Below are 22,949 nucleotides of genomic sequence, written 5' to 3'. Positions count from 1 at the left end.
CCACATCATCAGTTGTAGAACCACTTTTGGCAGAGGTGGATATTCTTCTTTTGAAAGGGGCCATTTCGGAGGTCCCAACTCCAGACCAAGCTTATGGGTTTTACTCTCGCTTTTTTCTGGTAGATAAGAGGGGGGGGGAGCGTCCGATACTGGACCTTCAAGAGCTGAATAAGTTTGTACAAACCAGGAAGTTTTGCATGCTTTCCTTACCAGAAGTTCTCCCCCTTCTGGACGAGAATATGTGGTTCGTGGTATTAGATTTACGCGATGCCTATTTTCATATTGCGATTCATGCAGACTGTAGACAGTATTTGAGATTTCAGTACAATGGCAAATGCTACCAATGTAATGTGTTACCCTTTGGCCTGTCTACCACCCCTAGAACATTTACCAAATGTCTTGCAGTAGTGGTTGCCCATCTTGCGCTTCAGGGCTGTGTAATCTTTCCCTACCTTGATGACTGGTTGGTGGTAGGGACATCACAGTCGAGCCTAGTTACTCACCTTGAGGTAATTCTGGAAACCTTCAACAATCTGGGTCTACTGGTTAACTTTTCAAAATCAAAGCTAGTTCCTTCCCAGGTTCAGGAATTTATTGGGGCTCGTCTGGACGCTACCAAGGCCAGAGCATTCCTTCCCACACAAAGAGCACGTGCCATTCAGGCTATGGTCCTACGGTTCACTGGGAACAGGTTACAGATTGCTCTCAAGATACAGAAATTGTTAGACCTTATGGCCTCTACCACGGCTGTGGTGGAGTTTGCGCATTTGGATATGCACCCTCTGCAAAATTGGTTCCTTTGGGCCTTTAAACTCAATGTGGACTCTCAATATAAACGTCTGTCCATTCCTAGGTGCGTAATTCACTCTCTTCAATGGTGGTCTAATGACACCAACCTTCTATCCTGCTTACCCTTCCATTCCCCCTCACCAGAGGTACATCTTTTCACTAATGTATCCCTTTCAGGATGGGGAGCTCACTGTGGTAATCTCAGGGCTCAAGGCACATGGTCTACATCTGAGTCTAAGTTGCACATAAACCTGCTCGAGCTTCGCGATATACGCCTTGCTCTGTCTTCCTTTTCAGGTCATCTGGAGGGACATCACGTTCATATTGCCACAGACAACTCCACCGCCCAACACTATCTGAACAAGCAGGGCGACGTACGGTCAATTTCGCTTTGCAGGGAAGCCACCAGCATCTGGGAGTGGGCCATAGAGCATCAAGTGACACTGGTAGCGATACATATCGCAGGCACAAGCAACACTTTGGCAGACGTTCTGAGTCGTCATCTAAATCAAACGCACGAAATCATTCTACATGCCCACATCCTTCAACACCTGTTCCACACATGGGGACACCCACAGATCGATCTGTTTGCCAAACATCTCAATTCTGTGTGTCCACAGTTCTACTCAAGGGCAGGGGCGAGCCCAGGCTCCCTGGGAGATGCCTTTCAGACGACATGGAACGGGGCCCTATCTGTTCTTACTGTTCCCTCTACTTCAGAAAGTGGTTGCCAAGCTCAGTCACGATCGCACCAATGCCATAGTAATCACACCATTTTGGCCCAGGAGGTCATGGTTTGCGGTGCTCATGTCCCTTGCCCAGGGGGAGTTCATTCACCTTCCCAAGGACCCTTCCCATGTCCCCCCAGATATCCAACTAGCAGCATGGAGGGTTCGCCCCTAGGGCAGTATTCAGACAGAGTAGCTAGAGTTCTTCTGCACTCCTTTAAGTGTTCCACCCGCAGTTCATATAATGCCAAGTGGAAGCGTTTTACTAACTGGGCAACAATTAAAATGTTATCTCCTTTTACATGCCCGTTATCCTCTGTTTTGGATTATTTAATCTCCTTTAAAGACGATGGTTTATCCAATTCCTCCATTAAAGTACATTTAGCCGCTATTTCGGCTTTTCACTGTAACGTTGAGTCGTTCTCAGTTTTTTCAACCTGTTCAGCAATGACCTGGAGTTGCGGTTAAACAGTGAAGTAGCCAAGTTTGCAGATGACACCAAATTATTTAGGGTGGTTAAAACAAAATTGGACTGTGAAGAGCTCCAGAAGGATCTCTGCATACGGGAAGAATGGGCATTAAAATGGCAAATGAGATTCAATGTAAGTGTAAAGTGATGCATATTGGGACAAAAAATCCCAATTTCACATATACACTGATGGGATCTGTGCTGGCAGTGACAGACCAAGAAAGGGATCTTGGGGTGGTAGTGGATAGCTCAATGAAGATGTCAACCCAGTGTGCGGCTGCTGTAAAAAAGGCAAATTCCATGCTGGCTATAATTAGATGAGGAATAGAGAATAAAACTGCTGATATCATACTGCCCTTGTACAAATCTGTGGTGAGGCCACACTTGGAATACTGTGTACAGTTCTGGTCACCACACCTAAAAAAGGATATTACAGAGCTTGAGAAGGTGCAGAAAAGGGCAACCAAAATGATTAAGGGACTAGAGCAACTGTCCTATGGGGAGCGGTTAAGACGCTCATGGCTGTTTAGCTTGGAAAGAAGGTGGCTGAGGGGAGACATGATAGAGGTCTATAAAATTATGCATGGTTTGGAGAGAGTGGACAGGGAGAAGTTTTTCTCCCTCTCCCATAATACTAGAACACGGGGTCATCTGCTAAAGCTGGAGGGTGAGAGATTCAAAACAGATAAAAGGAAGTATTTTTTCACACAACGCATAGTTAAATTGTGGAACTCCCTGCCCCAGGATGTGGTGATGGCTGCCAGCTTGGAGGGCTTTAAGAGGGGAGTGGACATATTCATGGAGGAGAGGGGTATTCATGGCTGTTAGTTAGAATGGATACTAGTCATGCTGCATACCTATTCTCTCTAGTATCAGAGGAGCATGCCTATTATTTTGGGTGCGGTGGAACACAGGCAGGATGGTGCTGCTGCACTCCTCTTGTTGGTGGCTTCCTGGAGGCACCTGATTGGCCACTGTGTGAACAGACTGCTGGACTTGATGGGCCTTGGTCTGATCCAGCAGGGCCTTTCTTATGCTCTTATGTTCTTACAAGTAATTTAACCTCATCTTGCTATTGGAGCCAGCCGGAGTCTCCGGCAGAGGCCCGTGAGGCGCGGGGGCCGCAGCCTAGGCCCACCTCACCTCTGGTGGGGCCACAAAGAGCAAGGCTGTCAGCTAAGGCTTCCTGGCTTTCGGCCTCTGCCCATCCCCCCCGGCATCTACACCTCAATGGAGACCTGCCCAGCTAATAGTTAGTGTGTTACCAGGTCCTGCGGAACAATGCCTGGGAGCCCTGGCAATCACCTAGCTATTTCACGCATTAGTTTCATGTATGGTTTTTCCCGTGAGTAGTTACCGGCTGTTACCTTCTGTATTGTTTCCTTATACCTAAGCCATCAAGACAACTCTGCCTCAACTTGGCCCTTTTGTATTATGTCCTGAAACTAATCCATCCTATTGTATGTATCCTTTAAATGTACTGGTGTTTCCCCATGTCTGCATTCTAGCCTTATGTCTCAATGGATCTACTGAACTTGCTGGCTTTCTTAGATAACACCTTTTAACTTGCGATTATGTCTGGAGTAAAGTTCCTTATGAGAGAAATGCAACGAGGTGCTGGAGTCTCACAGTAGGCTAGAATCCCTCTTCTTTATTATTTTTGTACTAGTAAATAGTTAAGGAGTAGGATGTCCGCACGATCCACTAACCCATTCCTCGTGGATGAAGACCTCCGCCAGAAGTACTGGCATGGGGCAACCCACCTTACTGGGGAGAACCGGGGAGAAGCAAGTCCGCGACGGCACCCGGCCGAGTTCGCTAGTTTCCCTGAAATGTTGGAGTGGAGCTCCTTGCCTGCACAGACTGAGCTGCGAGACAGGACAGGGGGCGCCCGACGGCCAGCAACAGCACCCGACCTCGGCATTTTTTATCGAGGACCGCTTACCGCCCTATACGAAGAGGAGCAGAGCCGGGAAGGGGTTGCTACGGAATGGATTAATGAACCCCCGACCATCCGCACTCTGATCACCCCAGTCCCCGATGCCAGAGAAGACGTCGTCCTGTTGCGAGAGCAAAATCAGGCGCTGTTCCTACAGAACCGGGACCTCCAGGCGCAGCTGCAAGCTCTACAGAGGGACATGACGGCAGTATTGGGGGTGGTGAGAGAGCTCAGACCCAACGCACGAACCACTACAGAGCCACCCCCCAGCGCAGTGATGCCACCGCCCATTCCTCCCAGGCGACCTGCAGCCCGGACCTGAAGGTGTCATTCGATGGATCCAGTGCCCAGCTACCACACTTGGTACTCCAGCTGTCTGGCTTCATGAAGGATCAAGGGGACACTTTCCCTTCGGAGGAAGCCCGGGTCCGGTATGTAATCAGCCTGCTAAAGAAGGAGGCGGTGGAATCGGCAGTGACGGCGACGGAGACTGAACCCGAGATCCTGGGATCCTTGAGGGCGTTTATGTCTGCCTTGCAACGCTGTTTTGCGGACCTTCATCAGGGAGAGAGGGCCAAGATTGCTATGCTTAGACTGAAGCAAGGAACCCGCTCGGTCATGGAATACGCCCAAGAATTCCAGTCCCTCTCCTGCAAAATCCGGGAGTGGAACGAAGCTACCAAGGTCCAACATTTCCGCAAAGGACTGCGTTGGGATGTGCTGGATGGCTGCCTGACTTTAGGCAACACGGAGACTGTCGATGAGTGGATCAGACTGGCGGCCCAGGTGGAGAACCGCAAGCAAACGCTCCAGTTCTCAAGGGATCGCCTAACCAAGGAGTCCTCCCGAGCCCCCTTCAAGGGAGCCACCACGGCAGAACCTCGGCGGGAAGGGAAGAGCCGCGGGGGATTCTCCGAGGAGAAAGCGCGCCGCTTTAAGGAGGGAGCCTGTCTAAAGTGCAGCAAGATGGGCCACTTCGTAGCGAGTTGCCCCAACGGATCGACGGAATCTCCCGGGACCAGAACGCCCCAGGGACGTGGATCTACCCTGGCTTGGATCCCGGAGCAGAGGAGTACGGAGGGGGCGACCTGCTGACGCGGGGCAGCTGCCCTACACGCAGACCCGGTGCCTACTTCGTTCGACCACGACCAGTGCTGTTTGTCCAGGGACTCATCACGAGCAAAAAACGGGGTGAGCCTTCTGTGAAAGTACCGGCATGGAAGGCTACCTCAAATGACTCTAATCCGGTCCCAGATAGGGTGAATGACCAGGGAGACACCCTTTTACTGCCCGTTGTATTACGGAACCCCCGGGGAGGGGAGCCAGTTGCTGTTGTCACAATCCTGGACTCTGGTTGTTCCCGGACTTTGATAGCTCAGGAAGTAATAGACCGCCTGAGGGTTGGGACTAGAGAACTGGAACAACCTTTACAATTCCATCAAATGGATGGGAGTGAACTGCAGGGGGGTCCCGTCCATTTGCGCTCCCGCAAGGTGTTGTTGGGGGTGGGAGACCACTGGGAACAGATCCACTTTACGGTGGTACCTAAGGTTTCTTACCCAGTAGTTCTGGGTAGCAACTGGTTGGCGGGACACAACCCTAGCATCAACTGGGAAATGAGACGGGTGGTGTTTGGAGCTCCCCAATGTGAAAGACACTGCAGGGAGAGCTTGCCCGGAGGGGAAGGGGGGGACGCTGCGACAGTTGAGGTGACAACGCTGCCCCCCGAGTATAGAGACTTTGCGGACGTATTCGAGGGGAAGGACTGTGATTTGCTGCCCCCTCACTGCACAACGGACTGTGCTATCAAACTGACAAAGGACATTAAGCCATCCAAAGCCCGGGTCTATCCCATGAGTCCCCAGGAGAAAGTTGTCATGCAGGAGTTCCTCAACAAGAACTTAGCCCAGGGATTCATATGGTCGTCCAAGGCTGCATTTTCGTCGCCCTGCTTCTTTGTGAAGAAGAAGGGGACCTCGGATCTCAGATTGTGTGTGGACTTTAGGGGACTCAATGCTATTACCGAGACTAATGCTTACCCTATTCCCCTTATCCCCAATCTCCTCAGTCAACTCTAGGAGGGCAGGGTGTTTTCTAAACTTGACCTGGCAGAAGCTTACTACCGGGTTTGGATTAAGGAGGGGGATTAGGCGAAGACCGCTTTCTCATGTTGCTATGGTTTGTTCGAATTTATGGTCATGCCATTCGGATTGTCGGGGCCCCCGTCGTGCTTCATGCATCTTATCAATGAGATTTTACATGACTTACTGTTTAAGGGGGTAATTGTTTATCTTGATGATATCCTGATCTACTCCAGGGACCCGGATGAACACCGGGAGTTGGTGAGGGAAGTCTTGTGCCGCTTGCAAGAGCACCATTTGTATGCTAAACTTTTGAAGTGTGCTTTCAACCAGAACCAACTGTCTTTTCTCGGGTATGTCATGTCCCCCGAAGGTTTGATCATGGACCCCGAGAAGGTTCAGGCGGTCCGGGAATGGGAACCCCCCAGGACTCACAAGCAGGTCCAGCAGTTCTTGGGGTTCGCTAATTTTTACTGCAATTTCATCCCGGACTTTGCCAAGGTTGCCCTGCCCATTATGGACCTGCTTAAGACGAAAGGCAAGGGGCAGGCGGCTACTGCTGCTCATTATCAAGTGCCTTGGGAATACTTGGCCCCGGTTAGTGAAGCATTTGGAACAGGCGAAGGAAAGGTACAAAGCGCAGGCGGATAAACACAGAACACCCCAATGGGACCTTAGGGTTGGGGAAAAGGTTTATCTCTCCACAAAAAATCTCAGGTCCTTACGTATCAAAAGTATGTGGAACCGTTCCCAATCTCCCGGGTTATCAATGAGGTCACCGTAGAGTTGTATCTTCCTAAAACCTTACAGGGGGTACACCCAGTGTTCCACGTGAGTTTGTTGAAACCCTTTGTTCCGGCCCCCGAATGGCACCCCAAACCCGCTGCGGCAACCCCAATCATGGTTCAAGGGGAACAGCATTTCGAAATCTCCAAGGTCTTAGATTTGAGGGCATGGAGAGGCCAGCTGGAATACCTCGTGCACTGGAAACACCTGAACTCTAGCCATGACGAATGGGTGTCCGCTGTACACGTGAATGCCCCCACCCTGATAGCTGAATTCCACCGTAATAATCCCACCAGACCGAGAGATCCGGGGGAGGGGTCTTTGGGGAGGCGAAATGTCAGCTAAGGCTTCCTGGCTTTCAGCCTCTGCCCATCCCCCCTGGCATCTACACCTCAATGGAGACCTGCCCGGCTAATCGTTAGTATGTTACCAGGTCCCGTGGAACAATGCCTGGGAGCCCTGGCAATCACCTAGCTATTTCACGCATTAGTTTCATGTATGGTTTTTCCCGTGAGTAGTTACCGGCTGTTACCTTCTGTATTTTTTCCTTATACCTAAGCCATCAAGACAACTCTGCCTCAACTCGGCCCTTTTGTATTATGTCCTGAAACTAATCCATCCTATTGTATGTATCCTTTAAATGTACTGGTGTTTCCCCATGTCTGCATTCTAGCCTTATGTCTCAATGGACCTACTGAACTCCCTGGCTTTCTTAAATAAAACTTTTTAACTCGCGATTATGTCTGGAGTAAAGTTCCTTATGAGAGAAATGCAACGAGGTGCTGGAGTCTCACAGAGGCCCTCCTGGGTGGAAGGTCTGAACAGGGGCCTGAGGTCCTGGCAGCGCCCCAGCCCCAGGCAATGGAGAAGGGTTGGAGGCAGGTGTGAACAGGCTGAGACTGAAAGAGGTCTGGGGAGTTGTTGTAGGGAGCTCAGTGAAAACATTGACCCGGTGTGTAGCAGTAGTGAAAAGGCAAACTCCATATGCTAGGGAGTATTGGGAAGCAATTGTAAATGAAATGGTCACTATTGTAATGCCCTTAGACAGAGCCATGATGTGGCTTCATCTGCAGTACTGTGTGTGCAGTTCTGGTCGCTTTCTCCAAGAGGACCTTGCATAGCGCGGAAAAGTGCAGATGAAGGCAACTGAGATGATTAGGGGGTTGGAGCCCCTGCCCCATGAGGAAAGGCGGGAGGGGCTGGGACTCTTCCATTTAGAATCATAGAATCATAGAGTTGGAAGGGACCACCAGGGCCATCAAGTCCAACCCCCTGCACAATGCAGGAAATTCATAACTACCTCCCCCCTCCACACCCCTAGTGACCAGATGATGGCCAAGATGCCCTCCCTCTCATCATCTGCCTAAGGTCACAGAATCAGCATTGCTGACAGATGGCCATCTAACCTCTTCTTAAAAACCTCCAGGGAAGGAGAGCTTGCCACCTCCCGAGGAAGCTGTTCCACTGAGGAACCGCTCTAACTGTTAGAAAATTCTTCCTAATGTCTAGACGGAAACTCTTTTGATTTAATTTCAACCTGTTGGTTCTGGTCTGACCTTCTTGAGCAACAGAAAACAACTTGGCACCCTCCTCTATGTGACAGCCCTTCAGGTACTTGAAGATGGTTATCATATCCCCTCAGTCTTCTCCTCTTCAGGCTAAACATACCCAGCTCCTTCAACCTTTCCTCATAGGACTTGGTCTCCAGACCCCTCACCATCTTTGTTGCCCTCCTCTGGACACGTTCCAGCTTGTCTACATCTTTCTTAAATTGTGGTGCCCAAAACTGAACACAGTACTCTAGTTGAGGTCTAACCAGAGCAGAGTAAAGCGATACCATCACTTCGCGTGATCTGGATACTATACTTCTGTTGATACAGCCCAAGACTGCATTTGCCTTTATAGTTACAGCATCACACTCCTGACTCATGTTCAGTGTTTGGTCTACTAAGACTCCAAGATCCTTTTCACACACACTACTGCTCAGACAAGTCTCCCCCAACCTATAATTATGCATTTGATTTTTCCTACCTAAATGCAGAACTTTACATTTGTCTTTGTTGAAGTGCATTTTATTAGTTCTAGCCCATTTCTCCAGCCTATCAAGATCATCTTGTATCCTGGGTATGTCTTCTACTGTATTTGCTACCCCTCCCAATTTAGTATCATCTGCAAATTTAATAAGCATCCCCTCTATTCCTTCATCCAAATCATTTATAAAGATGTTGAACAACACAGGGCCCAGCAAAGATCCCTGAGGAACTCCACTAGTCACTTCTCTCCAAGTGGACGAGGAACCATTAACTAGCACTCTTTGGGTACGATCTGTCAACCAGTTGCAGATCCATCTAACAATAATAGGATCTAACCCACATTTTCCCAATTTGTCAACTTGAATACTATGTGGAACCTTATCAAAAGCCTTACTGAAATCTAGATAAATTATGTCTACAGCATTCCCCTGATCCAGCAAGGTAGTAACTTTCTCAAAAAAGGAGATATGATTAGTCTCACATGACTTATTCTTGAGAAACCCATGCTGGCTCTTAGTGATCAGATCCATCCTTTCTAAATGCTCAAGGACGGACTGTTTGATGATTTGTTCAAACACTTTTCCTGGTATAGAAGTTAAGCTGATGGGTCGGTAGTTACCTAGATCCTCCTTTTTCCCGCCTCCAATCTTCTGGCACCTCACCTGTTTGCCAAGACTTAAAAAAAATAATGGACAGAGGTTCCGAAATTACATCTGCAAGTTTTTTGAGTACCCTTGGGTGCAGTTCATCTGGCCCAGAGGATTTAGAAAACAGCCAAATAAGGGAGGGGTGTGATAAAGCAGGGTGGGTGGGTAGGGGAGAAAGTAAATAAAGGGAGCTTCCCTCACCCATAATGTGAGGGCTTGGGGGCACCCAATGAAATTGTTGAGAAATACATTAATGACAGACCAAAGGAAATCTGTTTTTACTCGACAAGTAACTCAACCGTGAAATCCCCCACCCCACCCCCCACCAGAGAAGGCAGCCAGTGGCCACAAACACCGAAGGGCTTCAAGAGGGGCTTCAAGGCAGACTCATGGAGGGAGCCGCCAGTCCTCGGCCGCTGCATGTCACGGTGACCGAATGGAGCCTCAGCATACAAAGGTATACAAGCATGCAGCCCCCCCCCCTCAGATGATAAGGGCGTAGGGGAGTGGGGGCAAGTGGCTGCACTTCTTTGGGCAAGAGGGGAAACCCAGGGTGTTTCTCCACTGGGATTACAACGGCCCCCGCAGAAGGCCTTTGATGGCTCTGATAGCAGAGGCAAGATGCACAAATGCCTGCGAGAAAAGGCTGCTGCCCTTTGTACTTCCAGTGGAGAAACTCCCTCCCCACCCCCCTCTTGCTCAGAGATGCACATCTGCCTGCCCTGACGCTCCGCATAGAGAGGTTGGGGAAAGAAGGCCTTTAAAACTGTGGCCGCCTTATTTGCTTTTCTACTGACCATTCTGAGGAAAGGCTCTGGGCTCAACGGCTTTTGCGTGCCGTTCTGTGTCATAGTAGCTGGTCCTAATAAAAGGTATGATACAAACCATGGTTTGCTTTTGGATGATAATTTTGGACTGGACGGGCTGCAAAGAACTGTGGTCTCTCTGAGATCAAAGCACGAGGCATTCTTGTGCCTTGGTTTTCCTGGGTGGGTTCAGAGAGCTTTGAACAATGCAATTTTTTGGATTAGTGCAGCACGGTTTAGGAGGAGAAGAGGGACACATGAGTGGCCAAGAAAGGGTGGGGGCTCCAAACGCCAGCCCAGTTTTGACAGAATCCAGGGTGCAGGCTTACAGCAGGGAGACCCCGGCCCTGCTGGCAGGAGGCTGTGGGGTGCAGCGAAAGTATCTGGCTAGAGCGGGCGGGGGGGCCTCGATCTCCAAGGCCCGGGCCGGGTCGGCAGCTGCAACAGCACAAGAAGCAAACAGGATGCCAGCCTGGCACCGGGCAGCACGAGCCCCCCTTTGCCAGGGAAATGCGGAGAGAGTTGGTTTAGGCACGGTGCTTGGCTCTGGTGGTCAGCACGGGGGGGCGGGTGTTCTCTCTAAACAGCAAAAAATCCAAGTGCTGCTTATTTTGGAACTGGGGGGTGGGCTGGCTTTCCAGCACTTGCCTGGGCCTATGTCCAGCCCCTGCCCATGGAAGTCCCGTGTGTGGCTCCTGGATGCCCCTCCATGTGTCCCCTCTTACTGCAACATTTAAAATGGGAGAAAAATATTATACCAGCAAAAAAAACACCTACAGAGTTAAAAACAAAAACAAAAACCCCAGCTATGAAACACAAAGATTAACAGCCGAGAGACAAAAGACAGAACAGTTTCAGAGGGGAGCCAGCTTGGTCTGCAGTAGAACAGCTAAACTCGAGTCCAGGAGCGCCTGAGAGACCCACAAGCCTTTCAAGTGCAAGCTTCCGAGAGTCAAAGGTCCCCGGCGAAGGGAGGGTTGACTCTCGAAAGCTCCTACCCCCCAAAACCTGGTTGGTCTCTAAAGGTGCTCCTGGAAAAGACAGAACAGCTGACAGTCTGCCGGCCCGGCAGGCAACCGGCACCAGGCGCTCTTTGGATGACATTGTGACATTTAATTCAACTAGCAGCCTTCAAGCAGCGGCTGGACGAACACTGGTCAGGGATGCACTAGGCTGATCTTGTGTTGAGCAGGGGGGGTGGGACTCCACGGCCTGTCTGGCCCCTTCCAACTCTATGATGCTATGAATTATGGCATCTGGGTTGTGGCAAATGTGAGCAAATTTATCTGCAAAACTCATTGTTTTCATCATCCATGTCCTCCAGGGCCTGGGTTAGAAGCCCCTTCACAACTGGGAAAAGGGCTGGGCTGTGGCTCAGTGGCAGAGCATCCGCTCGGCATGCAGAAGATCCCAAGTTCAATCCCCGGCCTCTCCAGTAAGGACCAGGCTGCAGGCGATGTGAAAGACTTCAGCCCAAAACCCTGGAGAGCTGCTGCCAGTCTGAGCAGACAATACTGACCTTGATGAACCAAACGTCTGATTCATTATAAGGCAGCTTTGTGTGTGCATGTGTGTTCGCATGATGGAGCAGACACGAGGGTGGCGAACTGAGCTTGCTCCACCACTGTCTTGCACTTGTGTTTGGTCGCAGATGCTTCCTGGACTTCACACCTGGGAAGAGAGTGGTCAGGAGGAACAAGCAGTCATGTGGTTGCCACGGAGGCACGGTGTGGCCTCCTCCTCCTGCAGTGGGCCAGAGCTCCCAGTGGTGTGTGTGTGTGTGAGGGAGCCCAGCCAGCGGTCAGTGAGGAAGAGATGCAAGGCGGCCAGCAGAGCTCAGCTGCGGGCTCGCCCGGCTCACCCACTCCTCTCTGGCACTGCAGAAGAGCCAGAGAAGAACGTGGGGGGGGGGGGGTGTCTGAAGAACACAGGCTGCCAGGCAAAGGAGGGTGAGCTGCTTTCGTTGCCCTTTGGGGAGGCTGGACAGAGCCTCCCAGGGCAACCTCTGGCTGGCTGGCTTTGGGGGACCCCAAGTCGTTGGGAAGGAAAGTTTCCAGTTGGGAGTGCAGCTTCCCGAGTCTCTCCCCACCTTGCATTTACTTGCCAAGCACCCACCCTTCCTTTCCCCCCACCAAAGCACTGCATGGAGAGACTGATGGGCTGTGTGTGTTTGTGCAGGGCACGGAGGCCCCTCTTGGCTGAGGAAGGAGCTGCCGGGCAGGATTCTGCTTCACTCTGGCCTCTTGGGGACTGATTTGCCTTCTCTGTGTGGAATACTTTTTTCCGTGCTCATCACGGGGGGAGGGGGTGATTAAAAATGTGCCTAGGCTTACTGGCACATGCAGGTGAGCAGCAATACAGCCCCTCAGGCAGACCCCCTGCAAATGGCCCAGACCCCCCACCCCGCTTGGGCAAAGTGCTCAAAAGAGAACCAGCCACACTTTGCACACACCCTCCCTACGGACAGGTCTGGGCCTTTTGTGCTTGTGGCAAGAGGACTGTTTGATCCATTCGCCATAATAAGCCCTTTGCTGTCCAGACAGTGGCTGGTGGGCGGGGGGGGGGGGGGAGCAGCCGGCCACCCTGTGTGGGATGTGTGTGCAAACAGGCCAAGGGCAAGTTGGAGCAGCCATTTCCATATGCATTGTTTCCAACTCCAGGGTGGGAAATGCCTGCAGATTTGGGGGTGAGCCTGGGGAGGGTGTGGTTTGGGGAGGGGAGGGACCTCAGCAGAATAGGACGTCACAGGACCCATCCTATAAAGCAGCCATTTCCTCCAGGGCCTCTGATCTCTGCAGTCTACAGATCCGTTGTCATTCCAGGAGATCTCAAGGCCTTGCCTGGAGGATGGCAACCCTGTTTCCTAACTATTTCTAGGCAAAAACTGCAACTGATCTTGGCGTGTTGGGCAACATAGCCTGGCCCTTCCTACTGGGGATCATTCGAGGTAGGAAACTTTGCCCGGCAGGTCCCTTGCTGCCACGGGGGCGTTCAATGTAGTGCTTCACTCCATCGTGGAGGTATTAGGTTTTTGAGTGGTCACGTTGCTTGCCATGTTTGTCATCCTGAAGTATCTTCAGAAACAAGCTCTCAAACTACATGCCTTGGAAAAGAAGGACCACCAGACATCCCACAACAAAGCCTGAGAACGGCGTTGTAATTTGTGAAACCTTGCTTCTGATGACGACTCAGTTTCGGCAGCGGCAGCGGGGAATGTTGTGCACTCCCTGCCTCCCAGCCTGAATGGATGTAGTGCCAGAGTAACACCGTGAGCAAGTCCCATGAGGCACACAGCAGAAGATGTGGGAGCACTGCCAAGTTTTATGTCTCACGGGGAGCCCTGCAGCGGTGAGCACAGCAGAGGATCCTGGGACGACAACCCCAGCAACTGCCTGCAAGGAAAGCATGTTGGGAGAAATCAGGGCGTGCGTGCCAGCGGGACGGCAGCAAGTAAGCCACACCAGGCAAGAGGACAAAGATGCCTCTCCCTGTATTGGCTTTTTACATGAGACGCCCTCACTGACCATTAACACAATTCAGAGGGACGTTAAGCGCCCGCCCTCCGCTGACAGCCTGGAGCCTCTGCTTCAGTGCTCCCCCTTTGTCCCCAAAGCTTCCCCAAAATATATGACTCAGCTTCATATCTCCAGTTTGGTCATCCTGAATTATAATTCAATCCAACACATCCCTTCCTGGTGCCGTTTAGTCCACTTCTATCGTTTCCTCCTGATTCCTCTCAAGCATTCCTTTATCCCCTGTCGTAATCTTTTGTTTCCTGAAAAGAACCCATTTCATGCCATGGGCCAAAAACAGTATAAGTAGCCTGGCTGTAGAGCCAGAGAAAGAGAGTCTGTGGTCATGGATAGCAGCTGAACTGCAAGAGAGGCTCCCCCCCCACCCCCACCCCGCTGGATCTCTCCTCCTTCCATCCGTCTCCGCAGAATAGGACGGGTGATCTTTGCTCTACCTCTGGATCAACCCCCCCCAAATCTCCAATCTGCTACCCCCCCTCCATTTTCCACACCTTTAGATCTGATTAACTCCTGCTGCAAATTGGAGGAGCTCTGCTGAATGTTTGGTTGCTGTTGCTGTATTTGTTGGGATAAGGGACGTGTGTGTGCTTTGGTTTAGTACTGCTAGTATTTCCTTAGGACATGCCCCCCCCCATGATTATACCCAAAGCCCCTCAATAAACTCCGTTTTCCTTTTAAATAAAGTCTCTTGTCACCCTTTCCCTACTATAAAGGCTTTGCTGCTCACAAGGTCCCAGTGTGGGGTTGTGCTCTACACAAACATATAAGCTAATTCCCTATGTTAATCTGAATGCTTGTTCATGTGTTTGGGGGGATGTAGTAACAGCTAGCTGGGAAAGCCGCTTAGCGGCAGTGGAGGAGGATCCTGGAGAGGCAGCGGCCAAGACCCTCCCAGCTCTGGGGGCAGCAGGAGAACAGGCTGTGCGGCACGCTGGGGAAGAGGCAGGAATGGGCGGGGGAGAACTCTCTTCCCCTCTGCTGGCTCGCTGCGTGCATTTGATCCTTCCCAGGGTGGCATCCATGATTCCCGTGAGGTGGGGGAGGCTGAGACCGTGTGGCTGGGCCCAAGGGCAGCCAGCAAATGGCGCAGTGGCAGAGTGGACAGTTGCAGGCAGGCCTCAGCGGCCCTGGCCCCACTCTGTCACCACCTCCACCACACTGGAGCTGTGCTCCTGAGGTGTGTTCCTCTTGCTCTTCAGTAGACCTGAGCGCATGCCCACTCGTGGCCCAGAGGGAGCTCCTGGTCCCTTCACTGCTTTGAAACAGCCGCCAGGCATTTCTCCAGGGGGTCATATTCCCCATGAGGACTCCCTCCCCCCAAAACGAACATTTGAACTATTTCCCAAATAATTCAGTCCTTCTAAAGAGTTGCCAGTGGATTTTTGTTATGCATTTATTTTTGCTACGTTGGCAATGCATCTGTTTGGAAAACAGAACATTTGGAAGCAGAATTTATAAACTGCAAAGCTATTTGGAAGGGGCAGGATATTTTCACCGGATATCATCTCCTGGCGATGCTGGAGAGAGATGACAGGAGGCTCAATTCACACCCAGCAGAAGCAGCAGGGCGTCCCTTGTCAGGATCCGGCTGATTCCTCAAATGGGTCCTGGAAAGGATAAAACCGAACGTGCAGCTGGGAGATCTGTGGGCTGGCCGACTTGCCTTGTCTCCAGCCCTCATAGCCGCTTGGGCAGAGGGCTCCTCTGGAGCAGGCCTGGGGTGTGGCGGGAGAGGGGGGGGGCTGACTGACCCCTCCCTTCAGCACTCTTGTCCTGACCAGTGGGGAGGGGCTAGAGCATGCAGGCAGCAGCTGCGTCTCGGGCTTTGCATGAAGAAGGTCCTGGGATCAACCCCGGGTGCAACCTCCTCCCGGGAAAGGCCCCCCTCGGCCTGAGACTCTGGAGAGCAGATAAAACACAGCGAGGTTCTGAGTGGGCGGAAGGCAGCTTCCTCTGCTGGAGCCAGCGTGTCTCCCCTGCAGGCCAAGCAGCAGCCCCCGGAGAGCAGCAGCCGCTGACCTCCGGGAGAAGGTAGCCTCCCTGCTGCGCCGCAGCGGCTAGCCCCACTCACAGCCTCCCGTTGGTGAGCCCCACCGAGGCCGCAGCTAGCCAGCCGGAGCTTTCTGGACTGCAGCCAGACTCTGCCCTGGTTGCCCCTCACAGAACCACTTTGACCCGTGGGTCTGGCAGGCCCCGGGCCATCTGCACTACTGCCCCAGGGCCTCAGCCACCTGCACACAGGCCGCAGGGGCCCTCTTCAGTGCCCAGTGGCTGCCTGAGAGCAGAGGCAGCCCCTGTGCCACCCTCGGGCTGGGTCGAGGGGCCTTTCACCGGGAGGGTCTCCTCCAGACTGCAGTGGCTCTGCACAATGGGGTCATCTGGACGTCTCGCTCCCAAGATTCCCCTGGCTTGGCTGCAATTTCCCCCAAAGCTGCTTTGCTGTGATCTTTCGTACCCAAAGTGGGCTTAGGAACAGGGAGAGTGGAAAGTTGGGGGTTTCTGCCCTTTCCCCGCCCCCTCATGCATGCTGCCTCAACCACTGGCAGGCTTTGGGCCTGCAAATTTGCAAAGATCAGTCGTAGATGTATTGCTGTTCCAATGGGGATGGGGGCAGAGGAATCTCTGAAGGTTAGCTACTGGGCAGCAGCAGTAGTAGTGGAAGGTGACACTGGCGGAGGATCTTTCGTAGACAACGGCAGTGCCACTACGGCTAACCCTGGTTAGTGCCACTACGGCTAACTGCGCAGAAGAAGGCACTGGTAAACCACTTCTGACCAACCTTTACATTGAAAATCCTATGATGAGACAATCCAAAATGAAAAAAGATATAGTGCTGGAAGATGGGACCCCCAGGTCGGATGACACTCAATCTGCTACTGGGGTAGAGCAGAGGACAAGTACGAGTAGCTCTGTTCTTAATGATGCGATTGGACTAAAGCCGAAAGGACGTTCAGTGGTTGACATGAATAGATGCAAAAGGAAAGTCCGAAGCTGTTCGACGCATATAATAGGAACATGGACTGTGAGAAGCATGAATCAGGGTAAGCTTGAAATTGTTAAACAAGAAATGGAACGTATGGACATTTCAGTCCTGGGAGTAAGTGAATTACAGTGGACTGGATTAGGACATTTTCAATCAGAAAATTACAAAGTGTTTTAGTCAGGGAATGACAAAAAGAGAAGAAACGGAGTTGCTTTAATAGTGAGGCAAGATGTAGCAAAGGCAGTCAGGAACTATAATGCAAAGTCTGACCGAATACTATCTATCAGACTTCAGAGAAAGCCTATCAACATAAGCATCATTCAAGTTTATGTCCCAACTACAGATGCTGATGAGGAAGAAATTGAAAGTTTTTATGCCAGTGTTCAGGAAGAAATTGATCACACACCTGAACAAGATATGCTGATAATCATAGGTGATTGGAATGCAAAAGTAGGAAACAAAGCAGAATCAAATGTTGTTGGCAAATTTGGGCTAGGAGCACGGAATGAAGCAGGAGAACGCCTCGTAGAATTCTGTGAAGACAACAATCTGTTCATTGCAAACACATGTTTCAGGCAACCAAATAGACGATTATATACATGGACATCACCAGACGGCCAGTATAGAAATAAAATAGATTATATAATTGGAAGCAGAAGATGGAGAAGCTCTATTCTCTCAGCCAAAACAAGACCAGGAGCCGACTGCAGTACCAATCATGAATTGTTAATATCGAAAATCAAGATAAAGCTTAAGAAAAACCCCAAAACATTCATAGCACCAAAATACAATCTGAGCAATATTCCGGAAGAGTTTAAAGACCATGTAAGGAACAGATTTGCATTACTGAGTTAAAGTGAATGTAAACCTGAAGAACTATGCGTGGAAACTAGAGATATTATCAAGGAAGAATGTGCAAAGACTATTCCTGTAGCCAAAAGAAAAGAAAAACTCGATGGATGTCTGAGGAAACTCTTAAAATTGCCAGAGATAGACGAGAAGCAAAAGTAGAAGGTGACAGAAATAGAATCAAAAGTCTAAGTGCAACGTTCCAGCGACTCGCACTTAGAGACAAAGAGACCTATTATAATAACCAGTGTAAAGAAACAGAAGAGAACAACAAAAAAGGAAGAACAAGAGATCTGTTCCACAAGATCCAAGAAATCAAAGGGAAATTTAAAGCACGGTTAGGCATGCTGAAAGATCAGCATGGAAATACATGAACTGAACAGGACAAAATAAAGAAAAGGTGGGAACAATACGCTGAAGAACTATACAGAAGAGATGAAAGGATAAAAGATTCTTTCCAAGAAGAATCTTTTGAAGAAGAACCTACAGTTTTAGAAAGTGAAGTGAAAGCTGCATTGAGAGCAATCGGGAGAAACAAATCTCCAGGAGCAGATGGGATATCAATAGAGCTATTCCAAGCCACAGAAACGGAGTCCATCAAAATCTTGACAAGAATATGCCAACAGATATGGAAAACAAAACAATGGCCCACAGACTGGAAACGATCCTTTACATTCCAATTCCCAAGAAAGGAGACATCAAAGATTGCAGCAACTATCGGACCATCGCATTAATTTCTCACGCAGGTAAAGTGATGCTCAAAATCTTACAGCAAAGGCTGTTACCATATATGGAACAAGAAATGCCTGATGTTCAAGCTGGTTTCAGAAAAGGAAGAGGCACTAGAGATCATATTGCAAACATACGCTGGTTACTGGAGCATATGAGAGAATTTCAGAAGAAAATCAGCTTGTGTTTCATCGATTACAGCAAAGCTTTTGACAGTGTGGATCATGAAAAGCTATGGCTGGTTTTAAAGGAAATGGGTGTGCCACTACATCTGATCGTTTTAATGCGCAACCTGTACTCTGGACAAGAGGCCACAGTTAGAACAGAATATGGAGAAATGGAATGGTTTCCAATTGGCAAAGGTGTCAGACAAGGATGTATTTTATCTCCCTATCTCTTCAATCTATATGCAGAACATATAATTAGGAAAGTTGGATTAGATTTAGATGAAGGTGGAGTGAAAATTGGAGGGAGGAACATTAATAATTTGAGATATGCCAATGACACTATGTTATTGGCAGAAAATAGTGAAGATTTGAAACAACTACTGCTGAAAGTTAAAAGAGAAAGTGCCAAAGCAGGACTGCAGCTGAACATCAAGAAAACAAAAGTAATGACTACAGGAGAATTACACAACTTTAAGGTTGACAATGAGGAAATTGAAATTGTTCAAGCCTTTCTATTCCTTGGCTCCACCATCAACCAAAAGGGAGACTGCAGCCAAGAAATTAGAAGGAGATTGAGACTGGGAAGGGCAGCCATGAAGGAGCTAGAAAAGATTTTGAAGTGTAAGGATGTGACTCTGGCCACCAAGACTAGATTAATTCATGCCATCGTATTCCCTATTACTATGTATGGGTGTGAAAGCTGGACAGTGAAGAAAGCTGATAGGAAGAAAATAGATTCCTTTGAAATGTGCTGTTGGAGGAGAGTGTTACGGATTCCGTGGACTGCCAAAAAATCACAAAAATCAGTGGGTTATAGATCAAATCAAGTCTGAACTGATCCTAGAAGCTAAAATGACTAAACTGAGGCTATCGTATTTTGGACAAGAGTCACTGGAAAAGACAGTCATGCTAGGAAAAGTTGAGGGCAGCAGGAAAAGAGGAAGACCTAGCAAGAGATGGATTGACTCAATAAAGGAAGCCACAGCCTTCAATTTGCAAGATCTGAGCAAGGCTGTTGGAGATAGGACATTTTGGAGAACTTTCATTTATAGGGATGCCATGAGTCGGAAGCGACTTGACGGCACTTAACACACACACAAACAGCAGAGGCCCACCTGGGAGGGCAGAGTCTAATGGAGCCAAAGGTGCGGGGATACCAATGCCCCAAAGCTTGGGCAATAAGAAGAAAGAGCTTGAGGTTATTTGTTTATTTGTTAATCTTATATCTCTCTCCCCCCCCCCCCCCAGCAATGCTGGGCTTCTGATGCAGCCAGAGGGATATGATTTAGTAGGCATTACAGAAACTTGGTGGGATGATTCCCATGACCAGAATGTAGTTGTGGACGGATAAGAGTTGTTCAAGAAAAAACGAAAGGGTCAAAGAGGTGGCGGTGTCATGCTGTATGTAATGCAAGGTTTTACTTGTCAAGAAATAATTTAGGAGGAGGGTGACAGCTCAGTGGGAAGTATCTGGGTGAGGATCAGGGAAGGAATCCAAGCAACATGCCCTGGCGGTTATGGGTGACTTCAACTTCCCTGATGTGTGCCGGGAGACAAACTCCACAAAGTTCCGACCTGCCTGGCTGAAAACTTCCTTTTTCAAATGGTGGAGGAAGCTACAAGGGGTTCAGGGGCAGCCCCCATGCAAAGGGCATTTCAGTAACCAGGGCAGGCCCCACAGTGGCCAGATCTTTCCTGCCCAGAAAAGGCCACAGCTGGCCAAAGGCCCTCCTGGCCACAGGTGACCCTGCAGTGGGCCTGGGTCCAAGAGGACCCCCAGACTAGGGACATGTTCCTTTGAGGGCCATGCAACCCAATCCAGAATGGGGGACACCTCCAACCTCCTGCCCCCCCCCCCCCCCGATCTCCAGGGATCACGCGTCCTGTTAATTTCCTCCCTGTCTCCCCAGCTGGTCCCACCCCCCACCGCCCTGGGAAAGAGGAGCCTTGGCGCAGACTTTGGCACCACCTCCCAGCTGATCAGCAGCCTGGGAGGACATCCCTGACCCCCCCCCCGCCCAGGGGTCTTTGATCAAGTTTGGGGGAGACAGATGAGCCCTTCCTCTCAGCCGACTTCGGAGGGCTGAGCCACCGCACCGGCAGAACAAGCCGGAAGCCTCGCCGCCGCGCCGCGCCGCGCGCTCATCCGCCGGGCAGGCAGCTCCGCGGCCCGGGACGCTGCATCCCCACTGCTCGCCACCAGAGGGCACCCTCGACACGCGGCGGGCCGGCGGGATTCCCGGGGCGGAGGCCGGGGGGGGGCGGAGGCCGGGGGGGGGCGGAGCGCCCTTCGGGGACCCGGCAAAGCCCCCCCCCCGCCGGCTGCTCCTCAAGGCGCTCCGGGACTCCCGCTCTGCTATGTCGAGGAAACAACCTTCCAGGTGCCACATTAAAAAACCCACAGCCGGACGACCAGCTGGCCCCCACCCCAAGGACGCCGGAGGGCTTCTTCGACGGGAATCGCTCCGGGAGCTGCGCCCCGCCCAGCAGCCCGCCTCCCCCCGGGGGGGGGGCAGCTGAGCTCGTGCACCGAGAAGGAGTCGTCTGCTCCGCCCGACCCTCGCCGCCGTGGGGCGCCTGCTTTGGAGCAGGAGGGGCCGCTGCGGGAGGGGGGCGCGTGCCGGCCGGCCCGTCCGCTCGCCCACGCCTCTCCCCGCAGGCCCCCGGCCCCGCTTCTGGCCGGCGAGGCAAGCGCCGGGGGGGGGGAGGGAGAGGGGGCCGGTCAGCCGGGGGTAGTCTCTGCGGGACCTCCAGGCCATGCGGGGCAGCCCCAGCAGGTTGGAGAAAGATTGGACAGAAACTAAGGAGCCCCCAGGAGGGGCACAAACCCACCACCATGCGGTGGGGAAGTGTGGGGGGGGAGACTCTTCTTCCCCAAGGCATTGAGCTTGGGGCAGATCAGCCCCATGGGAAGGGCCCTCCTTGTGAAAGCATCCCCCACATCCCAGGCACATCAGGGAGGGCAGAGTTTTAGGCTTAGAGGGAATCATTAAAGTAGGGGAGTTTTTGGGGGGGCGGGGGAATCCTGAGAATGTGTAACAGTCCGCTCTGCTGCAGGGTTAGGCCAGGCCTGAGCTGGGAGGGGGAGCCCTCCCACTGGCCCTTCTTGCTCCTCTGAAGCTGCTCCCCCCACTCCCACCCCAGGCCGGAAGAGACAAAAAGGCATCCTGGGGCTTGGAGCACACCGTCCCTGCAGGCGTGGACTCCCTGGCCATCTTTCTCCACATCTGAAAACCCGGGCTTCCTAGCCTTTCCTCGTGGGGAAGGTGCTCAAACCCCAAATGGTGGTGGGGGGAAGTGCCCTCAAGTCACAGCTGACGCATGGTGACCCTGTAGGGTTTTCAAGGCAAGAGACGTGGGGCTGGCCACTGCCTGCCCACCCACCCCCACCCCGCGTGGGCTGAGAGGGTTTGGAGGGAGAGCCGTGACTGGCCCCAAGGTCACCCAGCAGGCTGCATGTGGAGGAGCGGGGAAGAGAACCTGGTTCTCCAGATCAGAGTTTGATGCTCTTAATCACGACGCCACGCTGGTTCTCACCAAAGATCTAGATGGGGGCATTAGAATAGTGGCCATTTCATTTTCAGTCCCTTTCCTAATATCCCCAGCCTGGAGGAGTTTGCCCTTTCTCACTGCCGCAGCATGCTGGGTGGACACTTCCACTGAGCCACCTGCTGTGACCCCCAGGTCTCCTTCCCCATAAGCATAGAGTTGAAGTTGGGATTTTTTTTGTTCCAGTGTGCATCACTTTCCCCTTCTCAACACTGAGGTTCATTTGCGGCGGTGTTGCCCACACACCCAATTCTCCTGTAGCTCTTCACAATCTGCCTTGGTTTTCACCGCCTTTATTTTATGTATTTATTTTTCAATTTGTATCCTGCTTTATCTGAGCCAGAACTGGGCTCAGAGCGGCTCACATCACACGGTCCTTCCACAACGCGAGCCACGTTATCAATATACAATTTAGTAATTAAAACCACAATTCTAAATTAGAACTCTAAGATTCCTCCGGCGCCCAATTCAGTGACACAAAGGTCAGCATCCTGCCCGGAGGAGGGTCGGCCAGAACACCCCGATCCAGGGACAGGGGAGGGGGGCCAGCCCTCAACCATTGTGGCACAGCCCTCTAGTCTCCTCATTCATCCTGAGCATCCAAGGGAGGGGGGGGTGTTCTCTCAGTGACACCCCGAGGGTGGTCTCTGCCTTGAACCGCCTGCCGGTCAAGCCTCTTAGGTGTCCCCACCTCAAAGAGGGTTGAGGTCCTCCAGGTGGGGCCTGGGCATCTCCTGGTACACATGAACACATGAAGCTGCCTTCTTCTGAATCAGACCCTTGGTCCATCAAAGTCATATTGTCTACTTAGACGGGCAGCGGATCTCCAGGGTCTCAGGTAGGGGTCTTTCCCATCACCTC

The 22,949-nt window shown here is 51.5% G+C and overlaps 1 protein-coding gene across 1 annotated transcript in view; it reads left to right on the top strand.

Moving 5' to 3' along the window:
- Positions 1 to 5,367: 5,367 nt before the first annotated feature.
- Positions 5,368 to 22,949, top strand: part of NPR2 (natriuretic peptide receptor 2) — a 54,934-nt gene continuing 37,352 nt past the window's right edge. The window contains exons 1-2 of the mRNA XM_056849109.1: positions 5,368 to 5,846; positions 6,243 to 6,402. Coding sequence (XP_056705087.1) covers positions 5,368 to 5,846; positions 6,243 to 6,402 — 639 coding nt within the window. The remainder of the gene's footprint in view (positions 5,847 to 6,242; positions 6,403 to 22,949) is intronic.

The sequence above is a fragment of the Euleptes europaea genome, chromosome 4 (assembly GCF_029931775.1).
Source record: "Euleptes europaea isolate rEulEur1 chromosome 4, rEulEur1.hap1, whole genome shotgun sequence".
In the NCBI taxonomy this organism is placed as follows: Eukaryota; Metazoa; Chordata; class Lepidosauria; order Squamata; family Sphaerodactylidae; genus Euleptes; species Euleptes europaea.
The sequence above is the reverse complement of the archived record's forward strand: the minus strand, read 5'-3'. Positions and strand labels throughout refer to the sequence as shown.